The sequence below is a fragment of the Rattus rattus genome, chromosome 2 (assembly GCF_011064425.1).
Source record: "Rattus rattus isolate New Zealand chromosome 2, Rrattus_CSIRO_v1, whole genome shotgun sequence".
Lineage (NCBI taxonomy): Eukaryota > Metazoa > Chordata > Mammalia > Rodentia > Muridae > Rattus > Rattus rattus.
In genome coordinates, this window is record NC_046155.1 from 66,506,422 (window position 1) to 66,521,580 (window position 15,159).

General features: G+C 46.2%; 1 protein-coding gene across 1 annotated transcript; it reads right to left on the reverse strand.

The window, feature by feature from the left end:
- Nucleotides 1-722: 722 nt before the first annotated feature.
- Foxi2 (forkhead box I2) lies at nucleotides 723-2,368 on the reverse strand. The gene is made up of 2 exons (XM_032895597.1): nucleotides 1,795-2,368; nucleotides 723-1,156 (listed from the first exon to the last, which is right to left on the reverse strand). The coding sequence occupies exons 1-2, from the start codon at nucleotides 2,366-2,368 to the stop codon at nucleotides 723-725; spliced, it is 1,008 nt and encodes a 335-aa protein (XP_032751488.1).
- Nucleotides 2,369-15,159: the final 12,791 nt, after the last annotated feature.

A 15,159-nucleotide genomic window follows, 5' to 3' on the forward strand; every position in this document is an offset into this window, starting at 1 on the left:
GGGGGTGGGGGTGGGGGTGGGAGTAGCGGTCAGGTAAGGCAAACCCAAAGCTGTCCAGGGATTCCTAGGTGCCAGCCCCTCTGTGGTCTGGGGACAGTGAGGTTCTGTAAGAGGGGCACCGATAATGGCCATAGTGACAGGGTCGGGAGCTAGTGTCCCCAGGTACCTCTCTGTGCTGAAACAGCTCTTCCCAACCTCCCAAATTTGGAAAGTTCCTCTTTCTAGGCAGCCTAAGCACAAGAGTCCCGGACTCCCCTCAATGTGTAATCTCATGAGGGTGGAAGGCAGCCACCTGTCCTCATCTCGGGGTTGCTGCACCCCTATCTCATTCCCTAGCTGCCCTGAAATAGGCAGGCCAGAGACGGAAGTTGCTCTTGCAGCTCAACTTCCTCCCATCCTCTCACCAGCTGCAAGACATCTCTCTGGAGACTGGAGACCTCCAGACTTCTTTAGGAACCTATCGCCCCTTTAAGAAGGCTCTCTGGGGGCACTCTGTCGGAGAGTCCAGAGCTCGATCTATAGGCAGAGTCCTAGAAACAGCCTAAGAAGAGGGTGTATTCCCCACTGCTTGATGGGTACACAGCGAGCTGCACCTGCTTCAGTTAGTCCACACAGGAGCTCCACCATTTCCTATGCAGCAGCCGTGGGGCTCTCAGGAGGGACTGATTCAGGACCTGAGCTCAATGTTGGAACAGAGCACCTGGCTAGTCTCTAGCCTTCCTTCAAACTTCAGTCCCATCCCGGCTGTAAATGAGGTGCCCCACCCTAAAGCCAGTAGCCCCTGTCTGATGGCTTGGACCAAAGCCCGGGGCGGTGTTAGGAATCTGAGGACTGCGGGAAGATTCAGTCGGTGGCCTCGGCAAAGAAAAGTCTTGGGCCAGACCATCAGGGAGGGTGCTAAAGCCGCCAGCCAGGGCTCCCAGGGCGGTGGAGAAGCCAGAGAGGCAAGCGGCAGCTTCAGGTGCAGGCGGGGATGGTGAGGTCTGCAGGTCCTGGGAAACCAAGCCACCGGGCTCCAGTGCAGCTCTCTCTGGCCTGCTGGCTCCAGGCACAGCGGCCTCGCTAGTCTCCCCTCTCCGTCTCCTCTTCCTTCTGAAGTTCCCATTGTCGAACATCTTCTCACAGTTTGGGTCCAGCGTCCAATAATTGCCTTTTCCTGCAGAGGAAGGCAGTTCAGACAGCCCTGTATTGACTCCTCTGGTGCCCGCAAAGGGTCCAGAGCCCTCCTCCTCCCAAGCCTTGAGGGTTCACTTTGTGTCGGGAATGGGTCTCCACAATCAGACTGCAAGAATTTGGGTGTACCAGAAAGACCTAACTATGAACCCTTGAGGGAATATCCAAGCTCATCAAGTTGGAGGCTGGAGAGGCTGCCCACGAGAATCTGAACTCTCTGGGCTCAACCAGTGGAGACCAGCTAACCACATCTGGCCTCTGGGTAGGATCCAAAGCTTTCCAGAGGCATGCCACTCCTTAACCTGCCCAGATTTTAAAAGGTAGGCTCTAATTCATTTTAAGGGCCCAGAGACCCTAAACTCCCAAGGCCACTCATTCGGTTGGCTAGCTTTCAAGTTGGTCTCAAGCAGATGAGCAGAGAGCCCTGAGGAATAGGACTGGAAACTAAGACCTGAAAACTCTGCAGCCATTTAGGACACTGTCCTTGCCTAAAACGTCTCTTCTCCCCATATCACCCCACTGGAACGTCAGTGAGTTCCCACCAGGGTCACTTCCTCCCCAGCCAACCCATCAGATGCCTGGGTCCAGGATCCTGGACCGGGTGCATGTGTGGCTGTTTACCTGGGTCGTTCTCATCTCTGGGCACCTTCTTGAAGCAATCATTGAGTGACAGGTTGTGGCGAATGGAATTCTGCCAGCCCGCCTTGCTGCGCTTGTAGAAGGGGAAGTTGCCGGCCACATACTGGTAGATCTGGCTGAGCGTCAACCTGCGCAGCGGAGCGCTTTGGATGGCCATGGCGATGAGCGCTGAGTAGGAGTAGGGTGGCCTTACCAGCCTCAACAGCTCCTGCTGTCCGGATAGACTCAGCCAGGCGAGATCGGCGCCCGCCAGACCGCCTGAAGCGCCGAGGAGCGAACCCGAGACGGCAAGGGCCGCTGCAGCATAGGTTGGAGCCGGTCCTGGTCCAGGTGTGTAGGGCGCCGGGCTGAGCGCGGTCGAGTTCAACCACAGGCGCCTGCCAGAGCCCAGATCCGCGCGGCCATAGCTCTGGGGATGCGCGACGGCCCGGGTCAGGCCATGAGGGACCGAACAGGAACCCAGACCATCACAGAACCCAGCCATGTCCAGCTCTCCTCCGGCCTGTGCCGGTGCAGGTGCAGGTGCAGGTGCAGTTGGCTCCGTGCTGAAGCTCATGGACACTCCATTCACTCAGCAAGGCTTCCCTCACACTCCTGACTTGGGTCCTTTAAATGCCATTGGGGAGGAGGGAGCACTAGGTGAGAGTATCCAAGGTGGTGAGTCTCCTCCCTTGTCACCTTAGAGGAGTGAAGTCCTTGTCTCCGCCCTCGGGTCAGTTTTCAGCCCCGCCCTGGGACACCCAAACAAACAGTTCTGGAACTCTCCCAGGGTACCTAGGTCCCTCTGGTTTCTGAGTCCTTCCTGGCATGCAGTTTTCCTGAGGATGAGAGCTCAGAGTTTTCTCAGATCCCAGCTGCTAAGGCCAGGCTAGGGAGGTCTGCTCTCTACATTGCCTGTTTGCTCATCTCAGACCCAAATCGAGAGCAGTTATCACGCACATCAGTTCCTAGTGCGGTCCTTGGGTTTAATGGACAGGGCCTCAAGAAGAGATATAGAAAGAGAGTTGTCAGGAGTCCTGTACCATGCCAGAAGGAAGCCTGGCGCGTTACACTGGAAATCCCAGAAATCTCCTGCCCAAGGAATTCTGATTTTCAGATGCTGGAAGAGTCTGGGTCCTTGCTTGACTTGTTTGTCCTATAGCCTGGGCACCTAGTACAAGCGGCAGCGGTGAAGGCCTTCCTGGGCATCCCCTGAAGAACTTATAAAACTGATGTCTTCCTTGCAGTTGTGTCAGCTGCTAACCCTCCCTCCCTCTGTTTTGATGCTGAAGAACAAGGCTGCAGGCTTTCCTAGTTGTCAGGCTCTGGGCTTCTCTCCTGCTCCAGATCCTGGTTAACCAGCACACTCACAGTTTCCCAGATGCCCTTATCTTAGGCACCATTGGGGCTTAGTAACAATTAAGGCTACAGCTGTGGCACAGAGTGGAACAGTTCTGGCTAGGGTGTCTCAGAATCGTTTACTCAGGCCAACTGACTGGAGAGATAAAATTTCAGTCATAGAAGAAATAAGAGGGTGGGGGAGGAGTGGGTACCAACACCATCCCCCAAATTATTGTCTCCAGTGTGAAAGACCAAATTGTTGAAATTGGGCTGACCTAGGGACTCTTCCTGATTACCACAGCAACTTAGTATGTTGGTTAATAAAAGGAAAGGTCCATTCTGGCCTGGCTTTTGGCTGAGGAGGTGTCTGCTGTGTGGGCTGTGGTTTGGCCTAACCTTGCAATGAAGGAAGTCTGCGCTGTAATGATAAACAGACGATGTTGTGGGGCACTATCAGTTAACGAGGCAGTTTGACAGTACAAGAGGGAGTGAGACTCCATCTATCACAAATTTGGCCTCTACTCTGTAACCTTAAGAAGAGGTTGGTTAAGTAAAGGTAGTGGCAGACTAGTGAGAAAAGCAGTCTGGAAATTGCTCATGTGGGCTCTCTAGCCAGACTGTGACACTACCAGCTCTCCCCAACATACACACACACACACACACACACACACACACACACACACACACACCCACACACACACACACACACCCACACACACACACACACACACACACACACACACACACACACACACACACACACACACACACACACACACACACATATACACACACACACACACACACACACACACATACACACACACACTCACATACACACACATACATTCACACAGACATACACACACATACACAGAGAGAGAGAGAGAAAGAGAGAGAGAGAGAATTAGAGAGAGACAGAGAGACAGAGACAGAGAGAGACAGAGGGATCCAGTGATAGGAAGCTCTCTGAGCTTTCCCTCCTTCCCTGACTTCTCAAGAGGTGTTATCTCTTGTATTTCCCTAAGCAGCACCTAGTGTCACCAGCCTCTCTATTGGGCCACTTCTACAATGTGCTCAAAATTATAAAAATGTCCTTTGTGCGTTTAAAGAGCTTTAATAACCACCTTTTGAGGGGGAGTTTCTTTCTACCAGCAAATGTGATCCTCACAGTGCTGGCAAGGGGGCGCCCACCCCCTTCTTTAACTTGCTGGCATTTCTCCACCTGCCGGCCGGCATCTTGACCTAGATGAGGAAGCATCTTCTGACAGCCAAACATCAAGCTGCAGCTCTGCCTGAGCCCCATGCTCCCCAAGACAGTTCACCATGAGAGCCACAGCGGGGTTGGCGGGGTTGTGCCAATCTATCTTTAAGCATTCACCTGCCTTCTCTGGCTTCTCTGTTGTGAGGTGTCTGTCAGGAACATGGCAGCTTCTAAAGGAGGTTCCGATGACCCAAGCTGTTAAATGGAGAAGACATTCGCCTTACACTGCAATGCAAGAGGGAAGTTTTATTTTATCTACAGTTGGCTGTAACATTGGTAAGAAGCTGCAGTCATCCAGACAATATGTCACTGGCATAAAAACAGGTAAATAAACCAATGGGGTGGAATGGAGAGTTGAGCTCACCCGTGTACCTACAGCCAGCCGACTTTCCACAATGAATCTAAGAGGGTACATCAGGAAAAGACCACGTTTCCAATAAACTGTGCTAGGAAAAACTTATACTTACATGCAGAAGGAAGCTTGACTCTCATCTGTCAAAAGTTGACTTTAAAACCATCAAAGATTAAACCGTAAGACCTGAAAGAAGAAAACTGTAGACAAAACCACAAAATACTCCAGGAAAGAGCACAACCTTCTTAAAAAAGTGATCATAGGAAACAAAAGCAAAGGAAGGCAAACTGGGTTGTGTTTAACTGGAAAGCTTCTACACAGTGATGTCATGAGCTACCGAATGGAAGAGAGTGTTTGTGAGTTGTGTATCTGAAAGGGGTGTGATAAACATCTAGAATAGACATGGAACTCTAAACTCAAGAGCAAATAATAGTAACCTGGTCCAAAACAGAAAATAAACTCAAATGCCTAAATTCTTTCTTCAAACGATAGCATACAAACAGACAACAGGTATACGAAAAGATACCCAACGTTATCAGTCATCAGAGTGATGCAAATCAAAACAGCACAAGGATACATCAACAAACAGAAGGAAGAATAGTCGTCTTCAAAAAGGTAAGAGATAACCAGTGTGGTGAGGAAGTAGATAACAGGGAACCCTTGAACACTCTTGGTGAAAGTGTGCATTAATATAACCATTGTTTAGAACAGTCTGGGGGAACCTCAAAAAAAAATAAATAAAAGGAGAACTGTGTATGGTCCAGCAATCTTCCCCGTATATGTCCCAAAGAAGCTGAGTCACCGCCACAGCCACACTTATTGTGGCTTCATTCACAGTAGCCAAGAAACAAAACCAGTGCAAGTGCCCAGCCACAAATAAGATGTGATATGTATACACAATAAAACACTCTAAAAGCATAAAAGGAGGAACTCATGCCCTTTATAACAACATGGACGGATGGGAGGTCAAGTTAAATAAAATGAGCGGAGCATGGAAAGACAAGTACTGTATAATGTCACTCCTGTATAGGATACAGAAGTCTTGAAGCCTCAGAAATTGAGAGATAAATGGTGCTTAACAAGAGTCTGAGAGTCTACCATGGAAACTAAAGTTCAGGGAGAGATAGCAGTAAGAAGTCTTAGGTGCTAGGATGACGTAAACAAGATGATCACAGATAGAAATCGTATACTGTCCCTTTCTAGTAGAAGAAGGGATTTGGGATGTTTTCATCATCATCAAGGAGGGGGGGGAGGAGGAGGAGGAGGAGGAGGAGGAGGAAGAGGAGGAGGAAGAAGAAGAAGAGGAGGAGGAGGAGGAAGAAGAAGAAGAAGAAGAAGAAGAAGAAGAAGAAGAAGAAGAAGAAGAAGAAGAAGAAGAAGAAGAAGGAGAAGAAGAAGAAGGAGAACAAGAACAACAACAACAAGAACAAGAACAAGAAGAACAAGAACAAGAGAAAAAGAAGAAGAAATCATGATGAGTACTTGAGGAACTACATGGGTGTATCTGTGTATTTAAACATGATCCCATGATTCCTTGTAGTATGTACAATTTTGGATTTGTGCATTAGTTAAAAAAAATTAAAATTATTCCCTTGGTGGGACACACACACACACACACACACACACACACACACAGTTCTCAGAATCAATTCAATAGTATTCAATAGTGAGTTTTAAGAGTGCTTTGAGTCTTCATTTGCAATGCAAATGAATAAAGGACAGCCAATCTCCTTCCAGGTTCTCATCTTTGCAGTTTCTTTCTGTTGAGACTTTAACTCTTGAACACCAACATCAAATGAGCCTTCCTGTAAAAATCATTACAATTTGTGCTGTATTTCTATCCCCCCTCTCTGACGTCCCAGCTTGCTGCCTGTCTTGACAGTAATAGCTTTCTGAGCTTTCAACAGACTGGACCCCAAAATGACTTTCATTGAATAGAGTACAGTCATTTTTAGAAAAATGTTTTAACACCCGAATCATCTTTAAGGAACCCTGATGAGAATTTTTTGAAGAGAAAAATACATCTAAGAGAGAACTTACAGGGCTGAGATCATGCCCTGCTGAGTATCAGGACAGGACAACAGCCCTGGGCCCTTTTCCAATCTCTGACCCTTGTGAAGTGACCTGCTACCTATCTTGTGGACAGTACCTACCTACCTTCCAGACATCCACCACCAAACACAAACCCATCTCCAGCTGCACCCACAACTGCAGTTGTAATCACACCTGCAGCTGCACCCACACCTGCAGATGTACCCACACCTGCAGCTGCACCCACACCTGCAGATGTACCCACACCTGCAGCTGCACCCACACCTGCAGATGTACCCACACCTGCAGCTGCACCCACACCTGTTGCTGCCGTTGTACCTCTCCTTTCACCAGCAGAGCCTCTTCTGTGGGCAGCAATGATATGCATTACAGAGACACTGAGGTGTGGCTCTGTGTTCCCACTTAGGTTCCTCGGCCATTAGGGGTTCAGTTGGAGGCATGCTCCTGGGGAAGGAGTGTCTTATTTTGTCTTTGTTTCTTGTCCACCATGAGGTGAAGAGTTTCTTCCTTTCTCCACTCCTACCACCATTATGTATGACATTATGCCTAAGCTTGTGGAGCCAAACAAAGATGGGTTGAAGCCCCCGAAACTGTGAACCGAGATAAGCCTTTCTTTTTAAAAGTTGTTCTCTTAAGTATTGAGGATACAAAAGTAACATGGTCAGTTAAACACTTGAATGTTCATACATGTTAAGCTCTAATCCAAATATTCTATCTATCTATCTATCTATCTATCTATCTATCTATCTATCTATCTATCATCTATCTTTTACCTATCACTAGGGACTGAACTCAGGACCTTTCATGCGCTAGGCAGGCATTCTATGCATCTGGTCTTACCATATACATCCTAGATATAAAACTGAAGAATGATTTTGCCTCTGATATATTTTTCTGTCAATAACCTTTTACTAGGGATTTACTATGATTTAAGTATAGCTCATTAACTAATTTCAAGACTTTGTTTTGCTTTTTGTGTATTTTAACTTTTATTCTAAAAAATATCCCAAACATAAAATTAAAACTCAAAAGCACTGCCAGTGATCTTTGTTTTTATTCTGTAGCAATCAGCACCCATCAAAAACACAAAATCTTTATGATTTCAGATCAGAATCCAGTGTGTACATGCTTTTGTACACACTGTTCCAGATTTTGACCTGTGCCTTAAGTTCTAGAACAGTCCCTGCCTCCTACTCGCAGCATTTTATATAAATTTATACAAATTCTGGGGTAAATTCTGTATGTTGAGCGTGCAGAGAGGCCCACATTTGAGCCTATCCAGTGCTTCTTCTCCTTGTAATACACTACATATTACTGAGTTTCCTGCATCTCACAAATGCTGACGAAGCTGGCCTGAGAGGTAGCAGAAAAGCTGTTAATGTTTGTCACATAGAAAAGCACAGGCTGCCGCTAAGAGGCTGGGAACCTACTGAGAAGAGTCTCCTTCCACAAAGACCACAGCCATGGCCACAGCACACTTCATAAAGCCTAAGGGGTGGGTGTGTTGACCTGCTTTGGGATTGGTCAATATGTATAAACTTTTCTTAAATTAAGAAAAGCTGTTGTCTGATTTTCCGTAATTAAATTTTACTAATTTACATTGACAAGGGCATGAAGCCTTGCATTTCATATTTCAGTGGTGGTGAAAACAGTGTTTGGGGGGAAATTAGAATGATGTAGGTGCAATTAAAAAGTCATGGTCAGAGGAGGGGCCTAAAGCGGTGAGGCTGAGGCTGGACCACTGTCCCTGACATGGACTTCCATCATGGAATTGAAGGAATGATGGCAGCTGTGCCCAAGATGGTGTGTGGACCCTTACAATTCCAGTCCACAGGAGATTTTTCCTATATGAACTGCTGCTGGTTTTGTATTCGAGCAGCAGTCTCTGTCTGAAACAGACACCCCACTGGGAGTTACAATGTGGAAATTTTAATTCTGTCATTTCTTCAACATCCATTAACTGACAATTCCCTATTTTAAAAAAAATCAGCGAAGCAAAAATGCCAATTATCTGCACACTTTGTCATCATCTGGAGTCTCTCGACTCATCTGAATCACGGCTCCTACATGATCTTCACATGACTCTTTTTCCTTATCGATTAGTTTTATTATAATTTCTTTAGAGGCAGAATCTTTTTCAGCAGCCAAAGCTGACTTCACATTTACTATGTAGCCCAGGCTGGTTTTGAATTTGGCAATCCTCCTGCATCTACTTCTGGGGACTGGGATGACAGCATGGAATCACCTGGCATTTATTTTCCAAGCCTCTGACAACCATGACGATGATGGCAATGACGACGGTGATGATGGTGGCGGTGATGATTTGGACGGGGTCTCATTATATAGGGTTGGCTGGCCTGAACTTGCTCTGTAGAAGAGACTGGACCAGAACTAACAGAGATTCAAACGCATCAGCTTCCCAAGGAGTGGGATTAAAGGTTTGGATCACCGGCTCAGGCAATCGACCAATTCTTAAGAGCAAAGCACTCACAAAGGTCACTTAAGTCATTGCTAATTCCACATTATTGGTTCCACCCCTCTCTCTTTTACCACTATTAATTTTATATGTTTAATGTTTCAATACATTAAGTGATTCAATTAATAACCAAATGATTGTTATATCATTCAAAAGTAGTCCTGTGTGTCCTTTCATAGGGCTCTACCAGCTGTGAATATGACCTCAGGTTTTGGCACAAGTGTCCCAACCTTGTATATGCTTCCTTCCCTAACCCAGACTGCCTGACCAGCCAGGTCCTCCTGGCTCTTTTCCCACTGAGGCATTAATACAAAACCAAAATGTAGAGGTGGGGAGAGGGTTTGTTTCCCTTGGAAGAAGTAACAAGTGTTTGTAGACTTTTCCACAGGCAGAACTGGGAAATTCATCTAAAAAAAAACAAAAAACAAAAAACAAAAAACAAAAAACCTCTGAAGTTAACATACTTTTGATTTAAATCAAATGCTTAGAGTTTTTTTAATCAACGTTTACTCTACACTTGAAGCTAGATATATTGGTTGCTAATAAGGTCACCATAATTTCCGCTTGTTTTATTAGATAAGCAAACTAGTGTTAACACTAACAGAATACTAAATGAGGCTTAGGAATCTTCTGTAGACACACACACACACACACACACACGTGCACCCTAATAGCCATGCATTGCTGAAACCACACCCAGAACCTGTAGCTTTTATGGCTGGGTCTATTTCTCGGCGTGACTCACTACCCCAGCGGCTCACAATTAGGCTCACCTTTCTTCGTTCCATTTATGCTTAAAGCCTTGAATTTGCTGAGAAGTTAGAATATATGGCAATAAGTAAGTATGATGGAATTACTTACATGTTTCGAGCTATGACAAGCCTAGGAATCAGCAAAGGACACAGGCAGGTGACAAGGGTATTTTCAGGTAGCAAGCTGTCCTCAAGTCTGAGTAGATTGGAAACAGGGAATAGCGAGCCAAAGAGCCAGTTCACTCAAGTATAATCTGGGTTGTGTTCGCTACTGCCGATGTGATCTGGGATGAGTTAACTTGGACTCTCAGTTTCTTCCGCTTTAGATTGGACAAAGGAGTTGTCTCCTGGCCCTTAGCCTCAAAGCCAGGATTAATGAAACACTTTGTGTGAATTTGATCCCTGGAGCTGGACAGGGGGCCAGTGTTACAGTGCAGCTAAGCACGAGCTTTCGAAAGTTACATTGTACGTTCTTTGTTCAGAACAGCAAATGAGAAACCAAGTCCTAGTACTGGAAAGAGAGAAGCTGCCTTCCTTACCCTCCAGATCAAGGGGGAGACCTCTTTCCTCCAGGGAACCTCCTGCCTGTGATTATGTGATTGTGGCGCCATCTAGTGGTAAATAATAGTCTGCTTGGATATGGGAAGTGATGACTGCCGAAACTTCATGCCTTCCTTATTAAAGGCATATGCAGAACTCATAAACATCAATAAAAATATCTTTGAATCAAATTTATCTTTTTTTAATCAAATTTATCTTAAAGATATAACCTTTCTTCTCTGGACTCAGCTAATAAAAAGTAAAAAAAAAAATCCCCACAGAAGAAGTTTGTTTCTTACGAAGTATTCTTTGGTATTGTTTCTTAAAATTTGAATCTTGATTTTTGTGATATGTGCGTTGATATTTTTAACACAGTGTAGCATAGCAGTTAATCATAGATCTTGATGCTGGCCAGTTCACAGCAGCACTGATGGGACAGGGGGTCCCATTCACCCTTCTTAGCACTCAGGGACACAAGGCTGGCAGCCACGGCATCCTCATTCTGCTCTCCGCCCTTGCTGCTGATTCTACTTGAAGTTACATTGAGGTTCCCAGAGACATTCATGAAGGTACAAGCTGTGACCAGAGAGCAGGGGACACCTTGAAGTTCTGGCAACACACACACACACACACACACACACACACACACACACACACACACACACACACACACACACACACACACACACACACACACACACACACACATACACACACACACACACACACATACACACACACACACACACACACACACACACACACACACACACACACACACACACACACACACACACACACACACACCCCTTTCAAAAAGCCCAGGTCGGCCTTAAATTCAAGATCTTCTTGCTGGAATCACAGCTGTAAGTCACCATCCCGAGACAGTAAGGGTTTTCTCTAGCACTGGGAATGAAACCCCAGACCTTTCGCACACAGGGCAAGTGCTCTGTCAGTGAGCTACACTCTAGCCCTCGAACCTTCTCGAGCTTCAGTTTTCTGTTGATACAATTGACCTCACCTCGAGTCACAGCCATCAGAAGCATAAAGATGTTCTGGGAATCTCTGAAACCTATTCTGAGTTTTGCAAGGGTATAAGAGGTTTTCTTCTGTGAAAGCCACTTCTGTGAAAGAAGTGTAAGTATTATTCAATGTAGTTTTTGCAAAAGTGAAACATTTTAAGGGATTGTTTTCTGTGTGTCTCTGTGTGTGCGCCATGGGCACGGGCAGGAGCTTGAGGAAGCCGGAGGAGTCAGACTTCCTGGAGCTGCAGGGTGGTTATCAGCTGCTTCATGTGGGGCTGAGAACCAAACCTCAGTCTTCTGCATGGGAAAGACGTGCTCCTAAACACCGAGCCAACTCCATCACCCAGACTAAAAAATAAATTCAACTTTGCTCTTCTCACCAGATGTCTGCTGAAAACTCAACCTTTGTCTGTTCGTATTTTTCTCCGCAGACATCGGCATGGTCAGTCATGTGGCTCAGAGCTGGGCACCTCTTAAAACAGTTTCCAAGCATTGTGCCAGGGGCTGTCCAAGTTCTCACTGCTATATTTGCCCTGGTAGGGTCTCTCTGTGTATTTTTATTCTGCTGGCATAAAAACCTTCAGAAGAAGCTGGGGTCTATAAAGGCTTTTGGCTGCCGAGGTTTCATATAAGGCAGGAGAGCAATGAGAGAACTCTTGTTTCGGAGGCTGCTCTAGTCAGAAATGGCAACTGGGCTCCAATTCAAGACAGAGGAGGGGGTGTGGGAGCAGGAGACTCTGCAGCAGCTCCTGTAGTGTTGACAGGTGAGAGTGGATGTCTTCTAGCAGGTGTGGAAGCCTTCTCTGCCTGGGGAAACAGGACCAGCAAGCTTCAAGGGTCCTGGACTTGCTGGTTCTAGCAGAGGCGTGTAGCCTTAGCAATGCCTAATACCACTGTCATCCTTTGTCCTTCAGTTCTTTCTATAATTTCATAAGTTAATGTCTGTCAAACTCCCCTGCTTGTGACCCTAAATCATCACGAAGGACAGGAGAGCACAATACACAATTCCACATATGCTTGGAAATTTGAACACCTGTTGTGGTGGTAGCTTCCAGTGAGGTTTCCCAAGTCACTCCTTTAACTGGAGGACACAGGACTCAGTGAATCTCTAAACTAGGAACTCATCCCCAACCTCAGCTCGTCCCACTGGTCACTGGTGAGTGGTCAACTCACAAGTCCCATGTCCGTGAACTCCAGAGGTAATTTCCAGGAGAAAGGAGGTCTCTTCTCTGCTTCCCGTCTCTTGACAGATTGCTTTACTCCTGACTACATACAGCTCGGGGACCTTTTCTTTCTTCAAGGCATGGCCCTGCTATGGTCCAACAAGTTACAGTGCATCCATGTGTGCACTGGGCTTAGCTCATTCTTGGGATAGCTTCACGGCCACACCGAGCAGTTCTCACAGACTGCCATGCAGAAACATGCCAATTCAACATCAACACAATAGACTAAATACCTTGGATCACACCAGCTTCGATGGTAAGGCCTGTGGGACACACAGCTGTCTGGAAGCCAGCAAGGCTGTGAAGATGTAAGGCAAGTGTCTAAGGGTGCTATGGGGCAGAACAGAGGGCAAGGTACCCACCCTATTGGTTCAAGACAGAGACTAGATGCTATGGGCTGGAGCCTGGGACTGAAGTGATAGGTCCGGGGGGGAAGAGCTATGGCTGCTCTTTGGGGGACACTGATTGTTTTTGTTTGTTTGTTTGGTTGGTTTGTCTGTCTATTTGTTTGCTTTCCAGCTCCCACATGTCATCTCGTAACTATCTGTGATTCCAGTTCCTTTCTCACCTCTGCAAATGGCACACAGATATCCATGCAGGCACAACATCTATATACACACAATAAAATAAGAATAACAATAAAAGACACAAAAGCCTTGGGCTTGTTTGGCGAGCACTTGCAATTCTTGGCCCAGAAAGATGGCTTAGTGGGCAGAGGCCTCATCGCTTGAGTTTGATCCCCAGATCCCATGGTGGAAGGAAATGATTTACTCTCAAAAAGATCCTCTGGTTTCCAGATGCTTGCCATGGTATGCTCCCCTCCATTAATATGATTAGTAGTATATTATACTAATATAATAGTGTTATATAATAATAGTAATTATTTTAATAAAAAATAAATAAAAATAAAAATGGGCACTATGTGGGAAACTCAGGAGGTTTTTTTTCAATGAGCCTTTCCCACCAACCCCTTGAGGCCTGGGCATTTAGTCTGGACTCTGAGTTGAGTGGTTAACCACCTTGTTTTGCTGTCTAACCAGAGGGAAGGTCTGTAGGAGAACCCCATTGGGTCACGTGAGTGTATACCCTCCTATCAGGGGGGTGCTATGTAGTATAACTTATAATACCCAGATAGCAATGCTTGAGTAGTGACTGAACCGATTCACTCTTTCGGTGACTTGAGAAAGAACCTGTCCGGTTCTTCTGCAGACATAACAGGGTTGTGGGAGAAATGGATATCTCACCTCAGGGAACCACAGGACAGCACCTCCCGTGCACTTAACAGCCCAGATGGAGACTGTGGGGGGAGTCCTCAACGCATCTGTCTATGATGGACAGACCCCTCTTCAAAGCCAAGACACCTTAACTGATAGTCCCCAAGCCCTGGGCACACTTTAACCGCTCCCATCCAGAAACCAAACTCTCACTTGGCTTGTGGTCCCTGCCTGCTATCAAGACTCTTTTTTTAAACAATTCATCACTCCAGAGCAAAAAAGGAATCAAGTCTCAAGAATCAAAGCAAGATAGTTTTACATTTCTTCTAAGAACTTTCCTGGGGTCCAGAACCCCCTGGGCTTTATTTCCCAGGCACAGTCTTCTGAGACCAAAGGTGATCTAATTTCTAATTACAAAGGGCTTTTGAGCAGCTCAGAACTAACAACCCAAATGGCTTTGAACCCTGACTGCTTTACCTTCCAACGGGGAGAGCATAGTTCCTGCAGTTCAACCTCCAGCTTCCGAAAGACCATCCAAAGCAGTAACAGTCAGAGAGAAGGTCACTGGCTTAACCTCTGCGTACAGCGAGGTGGATATGCCTTACCGGGCTCTTTACAAAACCACAGCTTTCTGGGGAAAGTCAACAGCCGTGTCCCGCTTCCCATACACTGATGGATTAAATAGCTGTCACAACCCCGACTGGATCCTTCTGGCTTTGATTTCTATCAGAGACAGAATCGAATGGGTCACACATGGCCGGGTTTAGTGCACCATCCAGCTGTGTACTGGGCAGTACAGCAGCCCTGCAACTGAGCTGCTCCCACCCCTGGCCCATCTCTGTCACCCTCGCACTGTACTAGAAACATTAGTTGAAATTTTTTTTATTTACAGAGCTCATTCATAGATCGTTAAAAAGAAGAGCGCCTGGATCTCATATAATTCTTTTAAGCACAGGGTTACTTTTTATTAAACAGAATAACAGAACTTCAAGAGCATGTTTTATAATAACTTTTCTGGTGACTAAATGTGTGTGGAATTGTTTGAAGATAATGCCCCCAGAACCTCTTTTATATATTTAAAGACACAGCCAAGGATATACTAATTATTTCAAAGATTAGTCATAGTGAG